The sequence below is a fragment of the Urocitellus parryii genome, chromosome 1 (genome assembly GCF_045843805.1).
Source record: "Urocitellus parryii isolate mUroPar1 chromosome 1, mUroPar1.hap1, whole genome shotgun sequence".
Taxonomy (NCBI): Eukaryota; Metazoa; Chordata; class Mammalia; order Rodentia; family Sciuridae; genus Urocitellus; species Urocitellus parryii.
In genome coordinates this window covers 133,171,629-133,194,920 of record NC_135531.1, presented here as the reverse complement: position 1 = coordinate 133,194,920, position 23,292 = coordinate 133,171,629, and the positions used below count along the sequence as shown (strand labels likewise).

The following is a 23,292-nucleotide window of genomic DNA, read 5'->3' as shown; positions in this document are numbered from 1 at the left end:
ATTGACCACCCTGAAAATTCCAGAGAGGATCAACATGGGTCAAAAACTCCCCCGACAGTTGTGATAAAGGAAATAAACATCTGATTGGCAAAGACTGAATCCAGTTCTTCTGGTAAATATCAATTTGGAAGCAGCATTGTTTCCTTGGTCATCCTTTGCTTGAAGAGGACCACACTCTTGAAGTTATTCTTTGCTTGAGCCTTACTTTGCTTTCACTCCTAATAAAATTCTCTTGTATTTGTGTGTGTGTGTGTGTGTGTGACTGTAAAATTTCTTTAATCAGAACACAAGAACCGAGGTTTGAAGCTTCAGCTTCTCACTGTTCTGTGGCAGTAGGACTGTACTAGCAACTCTGCCTATTTAATGAATCCTGACCCATTCCTGCCAGACTACCCCCATAGCATAACAATATCAAACTCTTCCTAAGACTTCTGAGACTGAAGGTGATGCTATTCTTTCCTTAGCAAGTTTAATAAACTAACTTTACTAGACTTCTCTTGTGGACTGGAGTATTAGTGTGGGAGACTTAGACAGGGGTAAAATAGAAACCAGACTCTCTTTGCAGGATGAAAAAGCAGTCAATGTAAACAAATTAATTTCAACCAAAGTTAAGGAAAAAATTGTGACTTATAAATGGAGGATATTCGTGTTAGTATGTGTCGTGAGAATGCTGTATTATTAACATAGACCAAACACATTTGTGTCTTTCCACAACATCAGAATTAATTGAATAGCAATAAATTCACTGGCTATACCACTTTCATCAATGGCAGTTCACTGAATACTTGTAGGTTACCTGGTAATCATAACTGGGCAATCTTGATTTCTATTATCTGTTGAACTCAAGTCATGTGTCACACTTCACACAAATACATATGTATGTTTGTGTATGTATGTGTTTTACAGAAAGGGTTAAGACATACGCAGGGGTTCAGAAGGCTGAACAGACAGCAAAGGCAGAGAGCAGATATGAATATACTGTAAGTAGTCAGATAAGAATACAAACCACCCAAAGAACTTGTTAATGGTGCAGAGTTATAAGAACAAGAACTTTTTCTAGGCCAAGTTCCCAATTGATGGCACAGTGTCAGCTTGAGATGTCAGCTTGGAGTGGGACTTGCCTCACAGGTAGGAACTACACTCAGCTACAGCCCAAGGTCAGAGATATGGAGTTTCCTGAATAAGGCTATTTTCTTGGACAAGGCTCATGACAAATGATCAGGTAATGGATTCAGGCTTCTACTGTGTTCTCTTTTCTCGGGTCTCCTCCTTTTATGGGTCTCAGTTGAAGGGGTGGCTTCCTTTAGTGTTCAATAAACTTATGGGCCTGGTTTTTCTCATATGAGTTTGATATGCTTATGTATCCAGGTACATCTGATTAATTTCACAGGTAGTTATTCTATTAGCACAATTAGTTTATCAGTTTATGCCTTATGGTTGTGCCAGGTGGTGTTAACTTGTACAAATAAGGTGTGCAGTCATTCCACTGCAGCAGTTTAACTCAAAATGGAGCTTATGAGAAACTACAAAACGGAGTAATAATGGTTCAAGCACAGCCTGAAAACTGCTCAGTGCAGAATACAGCCTACTCTCCACAATGTTTCAAAATACAAATAAAGGAAATAAAGTGGATGCAGGAAAGCATGGAACAATATCTCCAAAGGATGGACTTGATCCAAAAAGATGTTAATTTGATGAGGATTTCATCACTCAAAGAGCCTTTCCTGAGGAAAGCCCACAGCGTGTAGAACTTCATTACATTCCCTTAGGGAAGAGAGTGCTATGGTGGGGACTCTACTAGAATTTGGGCCTTCCTTTCAGCTACTGGAGAGTAAGGGGCATCTGGCTCAATCGCTCAGGAAAGTATCACTAAGTTGCCTTAGAAACAAGGGAGCCTCTCTCACCGTCCTTCAAAATTACTCCACGCCCAACGTGGGGCTCGAACCCACGACCCTGAGATTAAGAGTCTCATGCTCTACCGACTGAGCTAGCCGGGCACAGTGAATGGGCTTTGGTGTTGTGTTCCAGGAGACTGAGATCTACTGGCAGAGGCACATGTAGGTTTTGAGAAGTAACTGCACAAGATTACATAGAATCTATTGTGCAACAGATTGGATACTGGGGAGTCTAAAGCTACGGATTCCTCTAGAAAGTTTGCAGGACCGGCTATCTGAGGAGAAGAGAAAGACGATCCCAGCAACTCGGGAGGCTAAGGCAGGAGGGTCTCAAGTTTAAGGCCAGCCTCAGCAATTTAGTGAGAGTAAGCAACTTTGTGTCTCATAAGTAAAAATAAAAAGGGATGGGGATGTGGCTCAGTGGTTAAGTGTCCTTGGGTTCAAACTCTGGTACAAACAAAAAATTTAAAACAAACAAACAAACAAAAAAAAATCAAGCAGGTGAGGTGTGAGACATGGATTTGTTTGAAGCTATAAGTTTAGTTTTGCTTCAGTCCGGTCTCATTGCCCGTCTCCTTCATATACAAGGACCGTTAAAGAAAGACATGTCGGTCTCTCCACATGACAGCTTTGTCTCTGGACAAGATATAAACACCGCCGAAGTGGCAAAAGCCAGACTTAAAAGTTTGTTTCCGCCCGGTTTCGAACCGGGGACCTTTCGCGTGTGAGGCGAACGTGATAACCGCTACACTACGGAAACTTCCTGCAGCCAGCCTTGATTATTATATTCCTGAAGCTGTAGATTTGCAGGACTACAAGCCGCACGAACCTGGAACTCTATGGGAACAAGGGGCTTCTGCCCCTGTAGCAGCTGGCCAAGTTCTGTCCAGTTCCTGTACCCGACGTCTCTGTCATAGCAGCTCCTGCAATTCCTGGCATATAATGTTTCACCACGAAGGTTTGTGGTTTCGGCGCATTCACACAGACGTCCTCAGAGGCCCCGGCCCACCTCCTAAGGAACCATGGTGATCACCTGAAGTTTTTCACAGAGTAAGTTTTACATACCCCACCCTGGTATCTCTGTGTCCAACACCTGCTGGGTATTCTGTACATGAATCATGGTCCAATAGTTTCTTCCGCCATTTAAAAAATATTTAAATGAAGCATCAAATATTATTTCTATCGTACAAAGAATCTATTCGGCATAGATGTTCTGGGAACCAGGCATCACCTTTACCAATATACCCTGGACAAGATTTTTTTCAAGTAAAACCAGTCCTATAAGTCCAAGTCTAGCCCTTGTTCCTAGATTGGGATTCCACGAATGAAAACCTCTAAGTAGTTCTGGTGCGGAGCAGGAGCGGTGCACAAGCGGTGCACAAACGGTGCACAGTTCAAAAAAGTATTTGTTGAATGAATCAATGACACTTGGAAAAATATCTTTAATAAATGGGTTTGATTCAAAGTTCAAAGGACACAGAACTACATGTACGGGAGAGTGTTTTTTTTTTTTTTCCCTGCTTTCATTCTTTCTGTGGAATACTACTTCTTCTAGAGAAACTCTACTAGTAGTATTCCATAGAAGAATGATAATAAAGGGCAGCGAACTCTTACATCGTTCTTATCATGTGCTAAGCAATGTTCTAATTTATACATGAGGTTTACTAATTCTCATAAAACTCGGAGGTAGGAACTATTGATTAAGCGCAGGAATATAAAGCTATTAATTTATTTTACATTCGCCCTCTACCCTTTTTTTGTTTGTTTGTTTTTAACAGATGGTAGTATACTCTGCACTTTGTAACTTGGTTTTTGTAAATTTAATAATATATTCTGAAGAGGATTTTTTTTTTCACGGCTAAAGAGCGTTCTACTGTACGGATGTAATGATTTGTCACTCTTCCTTAGTAGGGAAGTTCACCCAAACATTGTGACTGTGACCGGTGGTCAGTTTTTAAAATGGGCGTGGAAATGCCAACATTAGTAAGGGAAAGGTGGTGTGTCTGGCTCCACTCCCACAGTACTTCTTCAGGCTCCACCTCCCGATCCGACTAGGAAGGACCCTCTAGAGTGTCAAACAACAAAGTCTTCTGCCTAGAAGGGCCGGAAGTACTTCGGGGCGTTCACCGGAGTCGGCCCCTCTCTTTCCGCCATCGGCTGTGGGAGTCCTTGCTGCAGTCGTCCTTGCTCGGTCGGTAGGATGGCGCCTGGCCTATGCGGTTACAGCACCGAGAGCAGACAGCCGCCAAACGCTCCCACTGTCCCCCGTAGTTTCTCTCCAGTGGCGGGGGATGGAGGTGGGCAGTCCTTCTGTTCTGTCCGCGTTCCCCGCTTCCCTGCATCACAGAGACGAGGGCCTCCACCGTCCTAGCTTCCCGCCCTGTTCCCTAGTGTCTGCTAGAGCGTCTCCTCGCCGTTTCCTGTTGCCTTGGGTCCCCGGGTGGGGGAGGGGAAGGGGGCGTAGCACGGTCGGGGAGGGAACTCGAGAGCTTGGGTTGTGCGCAGACGCCGGAAGTGTCAGTAGGGAGGCCGGAAGTGAGGGGGCGGGGCCAGGAAGTGAGGAGGGGCGGGGGTTTATGAGGAGGCCGGGGGAGCGTTGGGGCAGATTTGCACTCAGGGCCACCTGAGGGACTTGTCGGTGGTTCTCAGCTCTGTCCCCTCCACTCGTAGAGACACGGTTGTCGTCTGGGAGTAGGGAACTCTTTGGAGGGGTGGGTTGTAGGGAGGACATTTCTCTGGCAGCGCTTGAGGCAAGGTGTGAAGGGGCAGGACTGGGGGTGGGGCCGGGTCGCCAGGGCGTCTGAGAGGGAAGACCCCCCCGCCCCCCCCGACCCCCCCACCGCACATCTACACTGGCTGACTGGACACTAAGATGGCTGCCGTTGCCATGACACCCAACCCTGTGCAGACCCTTCAGGAGGAGGCGGTGTGCGCCATCTGCCTCGATTACTTCACGGACCCGGTGTCCATCGGCTGCGGGCACAACTTCTGCCGAGTGTGTGTAACCCAGTTGTGGGGTGGGGAGGATGAGGAGGACAGGGATGAGTTGGACCGGGAGGAGGAGGAGGAGGACGGAGAGGAGGAGGAAGTGGAGGCTGTGGGGGCCGGCGGCGGGTGGGACACCCCCATGCGGGAAGAAGATTATGAGGGCGAAATGGAGGAGGAGGTCGAGGAGGAAGAGGAGGGTGTGTTCTGGACCAGTGGCATGGGTGGGTCCAACTGGGACAACATGGACTACGTGTGGGAGGAGGAGGACGAGGAGGAAGACCTGCACTACTATTTGGGGGACATGGAGGACCTGAGGGGGGAGGACGAGGATGAGGAGGAGGAAGTGCTGGAGGAGGACGAGGAAGAGGAGCTAGACCCCGTCACCCCACTGCCCCCACCTCCAGCCCCTCGGAGGTGCTTCACCTGTCCCCAGTGCCGAAAGAGCTTTCCTCGGCGGAGCTTCCGCCCCAACCTGCAGCTGGCCAACATGGTTCAGGTGATTCGGCAGATGCACCCAACCCCTGGTCGAGGGAGCCGTGTGAATGAGCAGGGCATCTGTCCCAAACACCAAGAAGCTCTGAAGCTGTTCTGTGAGGTGGATGAAGAAGCTATCTGTGTGGTGTGCCGAGAATCCAGGAGCCACAAACAGCACAGTGTGGTGCCATTGGAGGAGGTGGTACAGGAATACAAGGTGAGACAAGTAAAAAGTGCAGATGGAGTTTAGTGGGGTTAGAGAACTATTAAGGGGAACTGGGAAAAGGAAACATCTGTACTTCTCAGAGTACCTCATGTTCTGGCGAACTGATTTTCCTTCTCCAAGCATTGGCACCAGGGTGGGTTTGAATGAGAAGATTCCTGTACACAGACAAAGCAGATACAATGAAGCAGACCTGGGAAGTAAATAGGGCAAAGTGAGTGATGTCAGATCAGTGGGCTTTGTCTTCTGGGAAGCAGGGCACTGCTTTTCACACTTCCATTGTTGCTAAGTGTAGGGGTGCAAGTGACAGGTCTCCAAGGCTGTACTAGCACTCTCATTTTATTTTGGGTGAATCTTAAGTCCGTTCTTGACTAAGTCCCTTGGGGTAGAAAGAAATGGGGATTTCAAAGAACAAGAAAGGACTTTGAATGAAACAGGAATATAGAAATGCTAGTATCATATCCAAATGTACTGCACTTGCCTCCTAATGGGTTCCATACCACCCTGTGGTATGGCTTGGTTCCCACCTCAAGGTCTTTGGTCTACTCTGTACAGGTCTGTTGTACTGACTGGAAAAGAGAGTGGCTTTTAAGGCAGAAGACCTAGCTCTGCCTTACTATCAAATCTTGCTCAAGTATCTTAGTATCTTTGAACTTTAATTTCTCCAGAATTGATAGTTAATATTTACTGGGCACTTATTATGTAAATTGGGCACTTTTCATGGGTTATCATTTAAAACCATTCTATAAGTTGATATATTTTCCAGTTTCATTTTACAATATGGGGAACAGTCAGAAAGGTGTAAATACTGTACCATGGGCCACGAAGCTTTAGTAAAGTGTGGACTTGGTTATGGCTGTCCCTCTCCCTGGGGTATACCTGTAACAGTGTCACCACCATTTGTATGTTTGTTTTTAGTTTGACTTTTCTGTCATGTGAACTTTCTTCTTGTAGTCTGATTTTAGTTTGATTAAGGTCTTGTTCCCTACCTCCAATTTAACTTTTAGGTTAAATAAAAGATTTTTCTGAGAGATAGCCAGCACAAATAACATTACTTTTTTCTTTTCTTTTTTTTTGGCTCTGAGGTTGAACCAAGGGCTGCTTTACCATTGAGCTATATCCCTAGCCCTTTTTATTTTTTGAAACAGGATTCTTGCTAACTTGCTTAGGACTCTAGCAAGTTGCTGAGGCTGACTTCAAACTTATGATCCTCCTGTCTCAGCCTTCCAAGTTGTTGGATTATAGGCATGCAACACTGTGCCAGGCCAAATAGCATTACTTTGTAATGGTCTGGGTGGATTTGAAGCAGTGAGATCAAAAGGAAGGCAGGGTAGCTTCTGTGTAGTCTGCACAGAAATTTTTTTGTTTTATGACTGTGTTTTACCCCTTCTCCTGATTTCTTTAGTAACTTTATTTAGGGGTTATTATCCTCACTTTTAGAGTAGTAACTCGGAGTGGTACAGCTAAGATAAACCTGGAAAAAAAAAAAAAAGACAAACCTACATTGCCTCATCTCCAGGAACCATAAATAACACAGCATGCTGCCATTAAAGGAGGACCTCATCTCCTTGCACACAATGATTGTCAAACCTGCCTGATTATTAGAGTTACTGGAGGAAGTTTTCAAAAGTACAGTGGGCAAGGCATGGTGGTCCATGATCATAATCCCAGGCACAAGGATTGCAGGGTGGAGGCTACTTTTGGTAATTTAGTGAGATACTGTCTAAAAATTAAAAAAATAAAAACTAAGTATGTAGCTCTGTGATAGAGGACAACTTGATTTAATTTCTAGTAATGTAATAATAATAATAATAATAATAATAAATAAATAAAGTAGCTTCTACCACTAGAGATTCTGAATCAGGTAGGGTACAGTGGTACACACTTGTAATCCCAGGAGACTGAGGCAGAAGGATTGCAAGTTTGAGGCCAACCTTAGCAACTTATTGAGGTCTTAAGCAACTTGGAACCCTGTCTTAGAATAAAAAATAAAAAGAGTTAGGGTTATAGCTCAGTGGTAAATCATCCCTGGGTTAAATCCGCAGTATCAAAAAACAAGACGGAGACTCTTGAATTAATAAGGAGAATAGCTTTAGAAAGCTCAGCCTAGCAGGGAATTGCTGCCCCTTAAGCCCAGTCTTTTTTTTTTTTTTTTTCCTTTTTTGGTACTAGGGATTGAACTCATGGGCACTTAACCTCTGAGCCACATCCCCGGTCCTATTTTATATTTTACTTAGAGACACGATCTCACTGAGTTGCTTAGCGCCTCACTATTGCTGAGGCTGGCTTTGAACTTTTATTTTTTAGTTATCAGTGGACACAACATCTTTGTTTGTATGTGGTGCTGAGGATCGAACCTGGGCCGCATGCATGCGAGGCGAGTGCGCTACCACTTGAGCCACATCCCTAGCCCTGGCTTTGAACTTTGGATCCTCTTGTCTCAGCCTCCCATTCCACTGGGATTACCAGCGTGTATCAATTTATTTTTTATGTGGTGCTGAGGATCGAACACCAGTGCCTCACACATTCGAGGCAAGTGCTCTACCACTGAGCTATAGTCCCAGCTAGCCCTTTTTATGTTTAACCTCAGCCTTTCAAGTAGCTGGGATTATAGTCATGTACCACCATACTCAGGCCTGTCCTTCTCTTTTATATCCTCTCAGCTCCTAATTAGGTGAACCCATAATACAATGTGTGGTCACTTTGTTAATTTATATTAACCACATCTGTTGAATGTCTGCTACTGCCAAAAATTATTTTACTAGGTTCTGAAGTGGATGAGGAGTTAAAAGAAATTATAACCCTTTTCCTTGATCGGTTTACCAGGCCCAACAGTTTTGGAAGCCAGATAAACACATTTAATATGACATTAACTAATCAGCAAATGTAGATACATGCTTTATTATGTAAATCTAATTCAAGTGATTCCTTTTCTGATTTAGAGACTTTTTTTTGTAGATGGGTAGTTTATTCTTATATGTACATGTGCATTAACTCGGCACACTGTTGTTTTGTAGAAATATTTATTGAACGGATAGTAGTAACAAATGATGCATAAGTAAAGCCCCTAAAAGCTGAAATGTCCTTGAAATTTTCTCTTAAATAGTACTCTATTTGGGTTTGTGCTTAAGAATTTTTTTTGTCAGTGATTTAGGAAAAATATTGAAAAATATTGGAGGGAGCAAGGCAAAAATAGAAGACGTTAAAAAAAAAAAAGAAAGGAGTAAATAGGTTGGACTTACCCATTGTGGTATCTCTAACAGCCCTTTAAAGATAGACTCAGAGCCAGGCATAATGGTGCATATGAATTCCAAATTAATGGAGTAGAAATACTGATTGTACAGTGGAGAAATATAAAATAATATTAAGCTGGATGTGGTCATGTCTGTAATTTCAGCTACTGGGAGGCTGAGGCAGAAGGATCAAAAATTAGAGGCCAGCTTTGGTAACTTAAACACTGTATCAAAATAGGAAAATGGTGGGGGATATAGCTCAGTATGTAGAATGTTCCTGGGTTTAATCCCCATTATGGATGTGTGTGTTGGTAGTGGTAATATCAAAATGCAAAATTTTGTGTGGTGTTTACTATTTTCATGTTATAGAACGACTGCCATTTTATTGTTACTGTAATTTTTTTCTTCACTTGTGCAACAACTGCCTTTTGTAATCTGGGTCAATAACCCTTTTAGTGCAAGGGTCATTACTAGGATATTACTGGCAGCTGACAACTTAGATAGCAAATACTAGATAGCATTTGCAGGTCTTTGCCACATGCCAGATACTGTGCTAAGTATACTTGCCGCAGTCTGTCTGGGCACAAAATAACCAAGCCGCCACACAAGCCTTGTAGATTCCAACAGCAACTCTGTATTCCTGAAGTCTCACGGCACTCTACATGTATGTTCTGGGAAAATACACTCCCTCCACTGGGCTTTGCGTACCAATTCTCTCAGAACCCCGGGAGAACTCAACGGGAACTCAAGGAGCAGGATATGCCTTAATCCCAGCAGGATCCGCCCTAAACCTGGAGCCGCCCTATTCCAGCAGGATCCACCCTAATCCCAGCAGGATCACCTTTCAACCCAATGCCATGCGTCATTCCTACTTGGCTATGGCTCTCAGCATCACTATTCATGGGGTAGATTCTATCCCCGTTTTTAAGCTGAGGAAACTGGAATTGTGGCTTGCCTCAGATCACCCAAGTGCATTCAGGTCCTGGTTAGTGTCTAGGCTTAAGGTTTTCTATCCAGTATTTTCCCCTAAGGAAAAGGAGGGAGCAAGGCAGAAATAGAAGACATTAAGAAAAAAAAAGAAGTAAAGAGCTAATAGATTGGACTTACTCACCCATTCTGGTGTCTCTAACAGCCCTTTAAAGATAGACTCAGAGCCAGGCATGGTGGTGCACACCTGTAATCCCAGCTACTGAGGAGGCTGAAGCAGGAGACCAGGCTGTGAGAACCTGTCTCAAGAAAAGAGGTGGGAGGGGACCTCTTTAGCTCAGTGATAGAGTACCCCTGGGTTCAATCCCCAATATGGAAGAGATGGGGGCAGGAGAAGGAAAATACTCACTTATAAACTGTTAGACCACAAAAGTTAATGTGCCTAATTGCTGTGAAAGTTAATAACTTTAGGGAAGAAGGGATTTTTGCTTTCCATTTAGCAAGTAATTGACTGTTAGAGAAAACATAAGCACAGAAATTAAGTGGGGAGGGGACCATGCAATATCTAGTGGAGAGGCACACTTGTGGGAAGTAATATAAAGGTTTTACTCCAGGTCCTTTGGGATCACAGAGGAGGTTGGGGGCAGGAAGAATCAGGTTAGGGAGCTGGGTTTTAAAGTAAGAATGCCTTAGGCTAGGTGGGGAAGGATAATCCCAGGCAGGGGGAACAGCAAGAAATTATACTCAGCCTGGGGTTGGGAGGCTGAAGTAGGAGGCTTGTGAGTTCAAAGCCAGCCTCAGCAACTTATCAAGGCTCTGAGCAACTTAGGAGACCCTGTCTCAAAATAAAAAGGGCTGGGGATGTAGCTCAGTAGTTTTATGTGACTAAATGAAAGACTATAGAAAGGATGAAGTGAGGATAGAAATGTAGGGTCAGATCACTGGAAATGGTGGGAGATCACCAAAAGATTCTTAACATGGGTATAAAATCATCAGAAAAGTATTCAAAGATGAAGAACATTTATAAGGTGGAAAGGACCAAAGTCAGGAATACTCATGCAAAGACTTCCATGTGGTAGAGGCTCAAGGCTTGTCCACCCCAACTATTGGTTTTGGACCTCTGTAATCATAGAACCTCATCTTTAGAAAATGTACATGAATTCAGGGGAGGATTGGAGCCTTTATCATCATGTGAGGGAAGACAGGAGGAAGGATTTACTTGACACCTGAGGTGGGGATATCAGGCTCTGAAGTACAACCCCCACCTTTAACCTTCTCTTTCCCATTCCCTCAGACCAAACTGCAGGGGCATGTCGAACCCCTTAGGAAGCACCTGGAGGCTGTGCAGAAGATGAAGGCCAAGGAGGAGAGGCGGGTGACAGAGCTAAAGGTGTGTATATGTCCTTGAGTAGGCTGACTGGTTCTATGGTCAGGGCAAGGAAAATAAGCCTGCTTATGCTCACAGGTGATAACGAGATCCCCTGAACATAGGACAGCCAAATATGGGAGAGGTGTAAATATTTTCCCAGGGATGTAAGGTGATTGGGGGTTAGGGGCACGAGGTGCTGTGAGGGGACACGTTTCTTTCTTGATTCTAAAATGGAGTGAAAACTAATGCCTGGCTTGGTAAGGCTGGGCACCTGGCTCAAGGCTACAGAGCAAAGCTTTCTACCAAGAAACCTAACTCAGCACTGGATGGCATAGAGGGCAAAAGGGGAAAAAGCCCGCACAGCAGCTATGAGAGAAGTCTCAGTCCTAGCATAGATGTATATAGTAGACAGAGCATCCCTGATGGTGAGAGGGATGTGGTCCTGGGAGGCTTGTCTCGGAAGAAGGCCAAGGTATATAAGGGAAGGGAGGAATTACTGAATATTAGCATTGCAGAACTGATATATCTCCTTGTCCAGTGTTTCTTGCCCTTTTTCATCATTGCTCACCCTTCCCCAAAGAGTCTTTTTTGATATTTTCCACTTACTTGCTACTTCCTGACCCTCTGCCTGTTTTTATGAGGGCAGCAAGTCCTGTTGGAATGGTCTAGCACTGTGAGATTCAAAAACCAAGCTAGGACATCTTCTGTCCCTCTTCCCCTCCCTCCCAGTATGTAACTTCCCCAACCAGAGTGTGGGCCTTGTCACTTCCCAGAACCGTACTCATCGCTGCCTATACTTTAGAGATTCTGCTGCTGGCAAATACAGAATCTGAGTCTGGGAGTTAAAGATCCACCTTGCCTCTGTCCATATTGATAACTTTGGGGATCTCTGGGATTGGGGGGCCAGGACCTGAGTATCTTTGGAGCAGAAGGTAAAACTGATGGCTGCTTCCCTCACCCAGTTGGCTTGCTGGTATCCCCTCCCTACTCTAGCCAGTTATTTTTACCCAGAGAATGCTCCCACTGATAGTCATGGGTGAAAAGTATGCCTATCACCCAGGATGGTCCCAGTACAGGCAAATGGGGTAGGACTAAGCAAGGTTTTTTGTTGTTGTTGTTGTTGTTGTAGGATATTAAGTACAGTTGGCCCTTTGTATCTGTGCATTCCATATCCAACGTTGAATTGAAAATATGTGGAAAAAGGAAAAAACATTTGGGAAAAAATTACATCTGTACTGAACATGCATGATATTTTTCCTTTGTCATTTTTCCCTAAACAATATAGTAGAACAATTATTTGCATAGCATTTATATTAGGTAATATAAATAATCTAGAGATGTTTAAAGGATATGAGAGTGTATGTGTAGGTTATATCCAAATACTATTTTATGTAAGGGCCCCTGAAACTTGGGGAATCCTAGAACCAATTCCACTTGAATGCCTTGGGACAACTGTACCTTCTAATATCATTGATTTTGCTTCTTGGCCCATGAAGTGCAAAATACTAACCAATCTTTACTGAAGAAGCTTGCTGATTATTGATCTAGAGCACTTAGGTAACTTTTCTAAGGTCACTGAATAGCAACATAGTGAGGACCCTAAGTTGATGTCTTGATTCCTGAATTATCTTACTTACTGATGTCAAAAAAATTCTTACCAGGTACCTACTCTTTAGTTCATACAGTCTCATGACACTATAGCAGACAGACAGGAATTGGACATAATCCCTGCTGGTGGGAGCTTACGGTGCCTCTGGGGAAAATAATTTTAAAGGATACTTGACTTTATCTTAAACAGCATTTCCAATACTGTATATGCCATGGAAAGATAACAGTGATATTTATGGAGATGGTGCTGATTAGATTTGGAAGGGAGGAAAAAGCTTCTCAGAATATGTAAGCTTAAGACTGAAGGGCAAGTCAAGTTAGGTAGACAAGGTAGAGAGAAGCCTTCCAGGCAGTACCATTGGGACCAGTTGCCAGGGAAGTATCTGTAGGAAGGAGAAGGAACTGTGATTCTTCTTGGATTTGAGGAATGTAGGGCTTCTTTGCCTTGGATTGAGAGACAGCAGTTGGAAAACAGGAGATTTACCTTCCTATACATTCAGTGATATCACCCATCCCCTTTCCATCATTCCAGAGCCAGATGAAGGCAGAGCTGGCTGCTGTGGCTTCAGAGTTTGGGCGGCTCACACGGTTTCTGGCTGAAGAGCAGGCAGGGCTGGAGCGGCGCCTCCGAGAGATGCATGAAGCTCAGTTGGAACGTGCAGGAACAGTGGCCAGCCGCCTTGCAGAACAGGCTGCCCAGCTGAGCCGCCTGCTGGCTGAGGCCCAGGAGCGGAGTCAGCAGGGGGGCCTGCGACTACTACAGGTGAGCACTGTGCTCCTTTCTGCCCTGCTTGTCACCTCCCCAGCTCCCTATTTGCCCTGTTAGGCTGTGTTCACCATTACGTCTGCCCAGAGCTACCTCTTCTCTCCGGAAGAACTCACAACAGTTTTTAACCTGAACACCAAAAATGGTTTTTGAGGCTGGAGACAATGTTGAATGTGGTGTGTGTAACAGTTCTACCCAATGAAAAGAAGGAAGAATTAGATCTAGAAGGAGGATGAGTGAGAGTTGAGGAATGAATTTTTTAAAAAGGTGACCAAATCATATTATGAAATTCTGTTACTGGGCTTTCAGCTGGATGAGATGTTAGATATAGTCAGACATAGGGATGTATGATGACACATGCATGTTTATTAAGGGCCTTGAGGTCCTGCTTCTCCCTTCCTATTCAAGTGCAGACCTTTCTCTGGCTGGAGATTGGGAGAAAGCAATGGTCTCTGTGCAGCTGACATTCTCTTTGTCTCTTTCTCCCTCTCCCTCTTTTTGTTTCTGTTATTCCCAGGACATCAAGGAGACTTTCAATAGGTGTGTTCCCATTTTACCCTTTGTGACCCAGTGATATCTGGTTCCCCATCCCTGCCTCTCTTGGGTATCCCTCTCCTCTCCTTCCTTCCCCAGGACCTGAGTTTCTGCCTCCTGGACCCTCCTCTCCTTCCCCTCAGCTTCTACTCTTCCCTCCGGGAATATCATGGTCCCACCCCCTGCCCGGTCCCCTTCCTCCAGGTGTGAAGAGGTACAGCTGCAGCCCCCAGAGATCTGGTCCCCTGACCCGTGCCAACCCCATAGCCATGACTTCCTGACAGATGCCATCGTGAGGAAAATGAGCCGGATGTTCTGTCAGGCTGCGAGAGGTAGGGAGGTCACCTGTATGACCTTCCTTTGCCTTTCCCTTCAAAGACCTGAGATTGGGTTCTGAGGGAAGTTGGGCCATGGGGGTAGTGCAGGGGGCTAAGGTGGCTCAGGTTATAGGTAGACCACACTGAAAATAAAAGCCTAGTAAATAGCTTCTGTCATAGCTCAGGTAGGTTGTGGGGGTGGGGGTAGGGACAGGATGGATGAGGTGGCAAGAACAGTCAGGGGACTGGGGAATGGCTATCAGGTGTCCTGGGAATAAGATTGGAGAAAGGGGTGGAACTCATAGGAACCTGAGCCTGTCCTGTAAACTGGTATGGGGAGGAGCTGAGGAGAGCTAGATGGGGTCGATGGGAGTTGGGGACAAGGAAGGTACAGCAGGAAAGACTGAACCTTTGGAGTTGGCTTCTGATGGGGAATAGTGTTCCAGCCCTGGCGTATTTGTCCTCCCTCCCAAGTGGACCTGACGCTGGATCCTGACACGGCTCACCCAGCCCTGATGCTGTCCCCTGACCGCCGGGGGGTCCGCCTGGCAGAACGGCGGCAAGAGGTTGCTGACCATCCCAAGCGCTTCTCGGCTGACTGCTGCGTACTGGGGGCCCAGGGCTTCCGCTCTGGCCGGCACTACTGGGAGGTAGAGGTGGGCGGGCGGCGGGGCTGGGCGGTGGGCGCTGCCCGTGAATCAACCCATCATAAAGAAAAGGTGGGCTCCGGGGGGTCCTCGGTGGGCAGCGGGGATGCCAGCTCCTCACGCCATCACCATCGCCGCCGCCGACTCCATCTGCCCCAGCAGCCCCTGCTTCAGCGGGAAGTGTGGTGTGTGGGTACCAATGGCAAACGGTACCAGGCACAGAGCTCAACAGAGCAGACACTGCTGAGTCCAAGTGAGAAACCACGGCGCTTTGGCGTATACCTGGACTATGAGGCTGGGCGCTTGGGCTTCTACAATGCGGAGACTCTAGCCCACGTGCATACATTCTCAGCTGCCTTCCTGGGCGAGCGTGTCTTCCCTTTCTTTCGGGTGCTATCCAAGGGTACCCGCATCAAGCTTTGCCCTTGATCAGCCTACCACCCGCAGGGGCCCCTCTGGTCCGCACTAGGGGGGCGGGTGGTGGTGGATGATGGCCCGTAAGTTTGGGGGCTGAAAGGCTCCTCCCATGTTTGTTACTGCGTTGCTTCCTGCTCCCCCTTGACCCCAGGCCCCTGCTTCTCCCTCTAGGAGCCTAAAGAACCTTCCTGGCCTCCAGCTCGGCCTACTCTCACCTACTGTCTGTCCAACAGGTCTGCATGGGTCCCTGATAATGAGAACAGCTGCCTGCCTGCCTGGTCTTCCCTTCCTGTCTGCCTAGCCCAGTTCAGCCCAGCCCTGGGGTCTAACTTTTGAGTAGGGGATGAGAAGAGATTGTAATTTCATCCCTTAACCTTTTTCCCCACCCCTACTCTTAAACCTTGTCAGTTCTGAGGCTGGAGGGTTTGGGCAAGACTCATAACATCCCCATTCCAATTCCATCTTATGGTGCAATTTTTAGCTAAGGATTTGGAAGTTGTTTTGGGAAGGCAGGCTGGGCAAAAGGGTAGAGCTGGGTAAAGAAATGTCTACTCTCCTGGGGAAATAGGAGGAATTCTAAAACTTTCCTTCCATCCCCAATTTCTACCTCCATAGACCGGCCAGAATTTAGCTTCAGTGAGAGATCTGGGATGGTCAACATGATTGAAACTACATACCATTACATCACCCAATAAATTATTTTCTCCCCTTTTTCCAACACTGAATCTAGGAGCAAAGCTCGCCCCACCCCACCCCTGTGTCTTTTCACTGCCAGGCTTCTTTAACCCTTTGTCCAACTGAGTTGCTTTCCTCAGTTTCCAGCCTTTCCCCATGACTTTTTATTTCCTTCCACTTGGCAAAGTCTGATGGGGAGCCTGGGGACAGGGACAGGGGTTTGGATCCCTGGGAAGGAGAGCCTTGGGTATAATCTATTTTTCTAGTAACCCCTTGCCTTCTGTCACTTGTCAGCTTTTGTCCTCTGCTTTGATGGCTGAGGACAATTCATGTTCTTGGGGGGGAATGGGAAGGTGGATTGTGTTGCAGAAATAAAAATGTTTATTTGCTTCTTTTGTGGAGTCCATCTCTTGAGTAGATATGAGGGTGCAAATCAGAAGTAATTTCTTAGAAGTTGTAAAACTGGCTAAGTGCTTCTTTCCTGTTCCAGCAAAGATTGGGATAAAAATTTCCCATTCTAACACCCCCATTTAATGGCACAGCATTCAAAATCTAAGATCATTTGTTGCCTTGTACTACCATACTGAGGGTCCATAGAAGAATAAAGCTTCCCCTGGGAATCTCCACAAAATTCAAGTGACTATTTTTGTGGAAACTAAGTTAAGTTTGAGGTTAGAGGTACCCTAATCCAAGACTGGGGTTGTGGCTCAGTGGTAGAGCACTTGCCTAGCAGGCACGAGGCACGGGGTTTGATCCTCAGCACCATATAAATATACAGGTATTGTATCTACCCACAACTAAAAAATATTATATACATATATTACCCCACTACTTATTCAAGGCCAGTGTACGCAATTTCAAGATCCTGTCTTAAAAAACTGGGGATGCAGCTCAGTGGTATAATGTCTCTGGGTTTAAAGACTTTCTGATGCTGCCTAGTTTAAAAAAAAAATTGTAGGCACAGTGGCATATGCCTATAATCCCAGTGGCTGGGGAGGCTGTAATAGGAGGATCGTGGGTTCAAAGCCAGCCTAAGCAACAGTGAGGCACTAAGAAAATGTGTATGTCTCTAAATAAAATAAATACAAAAATAGAGTTGGGGAATGTGGCTCAGTGGTTGAGTGCCTCTGAGTTCAATCCCCAGCACAACCCATTCCTCCAATTTAACCAAGGACCCAAATTAATGGAGATACAATAATCTGAGATTTCAAAGTTTCTTGAATATATCTTTGGAGGAAATGAGAGAAAGCATAAGGAAACTTGGTATTCCTAAATCAACTGCAACTGTTTTGAAGTAATCTGTTCCTTTCAACTCACAAAGTTTCTCTAGGCCTAAGGTGAAGCCTTATTGGGGGAATATTTGGGAAGCTACCCTATGTACTATCCCATATGTTACATCTAATGCCAACCCAATACTCGAGGGAACTAAAAGCTGACATACCTCTAAATCTATTTTAACCTGTAAGTAGCTCTTTTCACTTTATTAGAGAAAAATACTTCCTAAAAGAACTGAAGTCAGTTGTAGAAAGCCAGTTTTTTTTTCTTTTTATTTGTGAAGCTCATAAAATTTCTAGCGAGTGCCAATGGTCACCTGCCATACTCGTACAAGGTTGTCTGTGTAGCCAGCAAACAGGGTCTATAAGGGGAAAAAATAGACAGGTCAAGGTCTAGCCATAAACTACAGTCCCAAAGATAGCCTTTCCTTTAAGAAAGGCTGTGGTGTGGTAGAGTGCTTGTCTAGCATGTGCAAGGCCCTGGGTTTGATCCTCAGTACCACATTAAATCCCTCTTTCAATTACCATAGTACAGGTGCTGATAACACCTAGAGCAAAAAAACAGTCAGGTGTATAATCCTAGTAACTGGGGAGGCTGAAGCAGGAGAAGCTGAAGTTCAACTTCTGTCAGAAGCCTCTCTGGACAGAAGCTAATGTACACCTTTTAAGTCCTGAGTAACGAGGCACTGAACTGGTAGTGCACCCACTGCAATGCAATTTGGACTTTATGTCCAAGGTACTGTTCCAGGAGTGACTGTCCCCAGATGGGGTTGGATCACACCCATCTGTTACCCTTTTTTGGATAGAATGTTCCATGGAATAGCGCCCCCAGAAATAAAAACAGTCTCAGAATGTGCTCCCTCTTCAAAAGCCAGGACAGACCCACTTACCTGGCCATCAGCGGACCAGGCCAGAGAGGTGCACTGGGGTGGCTCTGCCTTGCTGCTGGTACTGATAACTTCTTGCTTCAGTTCATCTACAATGATCTTGCCCTCCAAGTCCTGGGGAACACGTCAAAACCAGAGTATAGAGAACACTTACACCACTGCATTTTTTTTTAAATCCATGAGATTTTGTTTTGTTAATACTATCTAGTGAGTAAATACAAGGGATAACATGATAAAATGCTCAGAACAGCCCTCCCCCAATATCTTGACTACAACAGCAATTATGCTGAAGCTGAGAAAGCTGGTACACATGGTCATCCCTTTTGGTAGGCAACAAATGTCTTCCTGCTGTCAGAAAATTCTGATCTGAAAATGGCACACAGTAAATCACAGCATTGCTGGGAGGAAGCAAGGAGGTGGAGACAGTGCATCCAAGAACTCAGTATGTAATATAGCCCATACTCACCCAGATCTTAATGCTGGGGCCTGTAGCAGCACAGAGCCAGTAACGGTTGGGACTGAAGCACAGGGCATTGATGATGTCCCCACCATCTAGTGTATAAAGGTGCTTGCCTTCGTTGAGATCCCACAGCATGGCTTGGCCATCCTGGGCAGACAGGAAAGATGAGTTAGGGCAATGTGACCTCTTCCAGATGTCAGCCCCTTTCATCTCAAGATTTTGTCAGACTCAATTCCCCTAGGACCCTGACTTCCTGAAAGCTCAAATACCATTATTACTATTATTGTCACCAGGGACTTAACCCAGGAGTATGCTTAACCACTGAACCACATCCCCAGTCCTTTTGAGACAGGATCTCACTAAGTTGCTGAGGATGGCTTTGAAGTTGAGATCCTCCTGCCTCAGCCTCCTGAAGTGCTGGGATTACAAGGTGTATACCACTGTGCCTGGCAAAATCTCATTATTTCTTTAAATCTTTCCTTTATTGAATGACACCTCACCAACTGTATCAAGAGCCTCTGACAACTTAATCTCATGTACTGCTTTGAGGAGACAAACAGTATAGTTCTGGAAAATATTATCCTCAGGAACATATATTGAAAAACCTAGCTAAGCTTTTAGCTGTCAATTTATGTCAAAGACAAAGTGTTCTTTCTGAGACACCTTTCCTCAACGAGTAGAAGATGCCTAGTCCCAAAATACCTTGCCTCCAGAAGCACAGAGGGATCCATCTGGAGAGACAGTCACAGTATTCAGATAGCCGGTGTGGCCAATGTGGTTCGTCTTCAGCTTGCAATTAGCCAAATTCCACACCTACAAAGACAAGGGCTCATAGATGAACAATCTAGTTCAAGATTGGGCAGAGTAAGGAGACATTATTTAAAAGCATTCCTTGGCATAACAGCCATTTATCATTCTACCAGTAATAAAAATGAAAATGTAAACCAACACAAACTTGTCTCAGTCACTTAACTCATTAAGTTCCAAATTTTCAATTCTGCAAATATTTCACAAAGTGACACAAGTGCATTAAAATAGTTTGGAAACCATAATCTGAGTTTATACATTACTTACGTATGAGTATTATTTATTAATAATTATTTTTTAATGTGATGCTGAGGACTGAACCCAGTGCCTCACACGTGCCAGGCAAGCACTCTACCACTGAGCCACACAACCCCATCTATTAGGACTATGGGACAAAGTGAATTAAGATCAACTGGGACCAAAACAGGTGGCAAATGCTGTGAGATAATTAGCTACTTCAGATTGAATGTCAAAAATTAATGTTCTGTACTGAAAAAATATCAAGAAGAGCAAAAAGTCAACTGAGATAATCTATAAAAATGTTCAAAGTTAAAGCCTATGACTATGTGGGAGGCAAAGCATACATTTTGGCCTGTAAAGGTCCTGTACCCTGTTTGGGAGCTCACCTTGACCAGCTTATCCCAGCCACAGGAGACAATAATAGGGTTGCTGCTGTTGGGTGAGAAGCGGACACAAGACACCCACTCCGAGTGACTCTCATCCTACAGAGGAAGGAAAGAAATAAGAGAAAACAGTCCTGTCCCAAGAAATGTTATATACCACCCCTCATCAGTAGGATCAATGTTTGCAGCATTGCATTCACATCCCCAGAAACTGAACCTTTACAGACTCCAGACAGGAGTTAAAATCACCACAGAAAGAAAGGTTAAGAGTAAGGGTAGGAGTCTTGAACACGTGCTCTCTGATGTTGCCCTCACTTTACCTGGACAGTGTATTTGCAAACACCCAGAGTATTCCATAACTTTATGGTTTTGTCTCGGGATCCAGAGACAATCTGCCGGTTGTCAGAAGAAAAGGCCACACTCAGCACATCCTTAGTATGGCCTACAAATCGTCTTGTGGTGGTGCCCCTGGGAGGAAGAACTTGGTCACTCTCTAGACAGACTTTGCAAACTTTTTCCTTCCATAGCCAAATCTTTTTACTTGCCTTATTCCTGACCCAGTGGTTATGTTATTCACATAACCTAGATGTGGCTTGGATTACAGCAAGTTCTTGGCTGCATATATGCTAGAGAATCCACTCAGAATTGCAGGACATGTCCTCATTTCCTTGTGGGGATTGGGTGACAATGTCATCTGTCATCACCAGGATCCTCCATTATACCTGTCAAGTGCCTAACCACCTTTCAAACATATTTAAATGGTTGCCAACTCCAAACTAATGTACCCAGCAAAACTTTTCAATTAGATCAGTTCTCAGCAACTTCAAGTAGCTAACCCAATTAAATCAAGGAAGGAGGCCAAACAACTGCAACTATCTTCTGTAGGTATTTTAGCCTCATCCTTCCCAGATGGACCATTTTCCCTTAGGAAACCATACTCTGATGGCATCTATTCATTTCTGCCCATATTTCCCCCAAGGCCCCAGAGTAGCTACTTGCGTTGTCAGATCCCAGAGGCGCAGGGTTCCATCCCAGGAGCCTGAGAGGGCAAACTGGCCATCTGAGGAGATGACCACATCACTAACAAAGTGGGAGTGACCCCGCAGAGCACGCTGTGGGATACCATAGTTGGTCTCATCTCTGGTCAGCTTCCACATAATGATGGTCTTATCTAAAAGGAGGTAAAACAGGAGAAGAAAAATCCATGAGGACCCTACTCAGCCCACTTGCTAATGTATAACAAGGCGTCTCAGGGTTGTGGGTGGGTTAAAGAGAATAACGTTGAGAACATTTATGTGGCCAGGGGAACTGTAGGCTATGAGAGCAGTTACTATCCTGCACTGAATGACCCACTATTGCAGATAGAGAGACAGGCAGTTTTAAAGCTAGACATGCCACAAGACCCTAACTCATGTGTCAGAGACTATGGATACTTTTTCCTGAGATTCATATAATAAAACATTTATTTTGCATCTTCTCTGAATGTGGAAAGACAGCAGCTTGGGTGTGGGATGAGTAACTGGGGACTTCCTGTGATTACTTATGAGGGCTGACAGAAATACAGAAATCAAAGCTGATAAGTCTCTTCATATGCTACAGGACTGGATGCTTTTATGGAAATGCGGCTCATTCAACAAGTCTGAAAATTAATAAGTGTCAGACATGAACCTAGCCCTTGGGCGATTTTTCATTCTGTGGCAGCTAAGGTAAAGCCCAAGACCTTTCTAAGCTCTATTAGGTACAAGAGTGAGAGAGGGCCGAAAGTGCAGGCTGGGAGATGAGGGTCACAAGGCCCCTCTGGAGTCTACCCAATTCCCATTGAACTCAGGGCCGGGCGGCAGCTCAGAAACAGCCTCTGTTTTTCAGCACATGGCATTCAGATGGCATGTTGGTGTCATCACCGCTCCGCCCAGCCAGGTGGTCCCTGGGAATATTTGACCACAACTGAGAAGTGGGCCAAAGATTTAAAAAGTCTTCAGTCATTCCTGGCAATGACGGACTATGACTCGTGCTGATCTGTAAAATTGTTCGTCTCGGTTGAGGCCTAGGATCGGGTTTGTACTCACCAACTCACAGTCGGTGACAGAGCTTGCTCGGCCTGCAAATTCGCTCGCCACCCGCCCAGTCCCACGACAAGCGCAACACCCCTACCCCCATCACCCAGTCTCGCCCAACACCTTAGCATGTACCTCGAGAGGCGGATAGTATCATGTCCGGGAACTGCGGAGTAGTAGCGATCTGGGTTACCCATCCGTTGTGGCCCTTGAGGGTACCACGAAGGGTCATCTGTTCAGTCATGGCAGCGGCGGGTGGAGATGTCGCCGCAGCGACGAGGATGGCACCGGATAGCTCAGAGAGACAAGCACCGCGGCCACCCCGCCGCAGCCCTGCAAAGGAAAAGAGAGCGCTTTCCCCCGCCGGAAGCGGAAATACCCGCCCGGTCCAGCAAAATGGCGGCCCCTATGGTTCAGTTCTACTCAAGATGGCGGCGTCCAGTAGTAGGAAGAACGAGGTTCAATCACTCATCGTGGTGTCTTCGCCACGCAATAGCGCTCTACCAATAGTTCTGAAACAGACAACATCATTATCTATTAAAAAAGCTTCTAAAACTATGATTAGAACGCTATATACAAGCAAAAAAGGGGAAGTGTACGGCTATTCCCATAAGGCTATCCTAGCTACTTCTCAGCTCCTACGTGGCGTAGCTCGAGCTCCGCCCCTTCCGCTTGGTTCCGTTGAAGGAAAAGCTGAGGGAGTTTGAGTTTGCCGTTGTAAACAGGGAGAGTGAAAAATACGGTACTTAAACTTTTGTTTTAAACCATGCTTAATAGATTTCCATGCGCGGGGGAGTGGCGGCTCTTATCCCAAGAGCTTTATGCCCTGAGCTTTATGCTGAGGGTGTTAGCTGGGGCGTTCCACGTCTATTCTATGCAGGATTAAGGCCGGAGAGGATTACGGAGCAGAAAGCCCTGTATGAACTAAAAATTGGCCTATGTGGTACTAGACCGCCACCCTGTTCCGGCCTAGGTCGGAATGCGGAGAGATCTTGTAGATTCTAAAGGCCTGGAGAGCAAGTGGTGGGTTTAACTTCCGGACTAATCCGAAGCCCTTTGTGGGTCTGGCCACTCCACAGAGAAGCCTGCGGGTTGGGAGTCCATCCGTGCTTGG

General features: G+C 45.5%; 2 protein-coding genes and 4 non-coding genes across 6 annotated transcripts; 1 reads left to right on the top strand and 5 right to left on the bottom strand.

Moving 5' to 3' along the window:
* Positions 1-1,924: 1,924 nt before the first annotated feature.
* Trnak-cuu (transfer RNA lysine (anticodon CUU)) lies at positions 1,925-1,997 on the bottom strand. The gene has a single exon. It is a non-coding gene; the product is annotated as a tRNA-Lys (tRNA).
* A 585-nt stretch (positions 1,998-2,582) lies between these two features.
* Trnav-cac (transfer RNA valine (anticodon CAC)) lies at positions 2,583-2,655 on the bottom strand. Its single transcript has one exon. It is a non-coding gene; the product is annotated as a tRNA-Val (tRNA).
* Positions 2,656-4,473: 1,818 nt separating this feature from the next.
* On the top strand, positions 4,474-16,468 carry LOC113176232 (E3 ubiquitin-protein ligase TRIM41). Its single transcript, XM_077801506.1, is given in 9 exon segments — positions 4,474-5,574; positions 11,035-11,130; positions 13,250-13,480; positions 14,001-14,023; positions 14,222-14,349; positions 14,809-14,984; positions 15,570-15,616; positions 15,618-15,631; positions 16,014-16,468. Coding segments are annotated over 9 exon segments (1,602 nt in total). The 5' UTR covers positions 4,474-4,767; the 3' UTR covers positions 16,094-16,468.
* A 1,067-nt stretch (positions 16,469-17,535) lies between these two features.
* Positions 17,536-22,524, bottom strand: Rack1 (receptor for activated C kinase 1). The gene is made up of 8 exons (XM_026380675.2): positions 22,314-22,524; positions 21,124-21,295; positions 20,445-20,592; positions 20,128-20,223; positions 19,397-19,507; positions 18,701-18,841; positions 18,238-18,348; positions 17,536-17,709 (listed from the first exon to the last, which is right to left on the bottom strand). Exons 1-8 carry the CDS (start codon positions 22,420-22,422, stop codon positions 17,644-17,646), a joined length of 954 nt encoding a protein of 317 aa, XP_026236460.1. The 5' UTR covers positions 22,423-22,524; the 3' UTR covers positions 17,536-17,643.
* Positions 20,757-20,835, bottom strand: LOC113176240 (small nucleolar RNA SNORD96 family). The gene has a single exon (XR_003300047.1). It is a non-coding gene; the product is annotated as a small nucleolar RNA SNORD96 family (small nucleolar RNA).
* On the bottom strand, positions 21,963-22,031 carry LOC113176241 (small nucleolar RNA SNORD95). The gene has a single exon (XR_003300048.1). It is a non-coding gene; the product is annotated as a small nucleolar RNA SNORD95 (small nucleolar RNA).
* Positions 22,525-23,292: the final 768 nt, after the last annotated feature.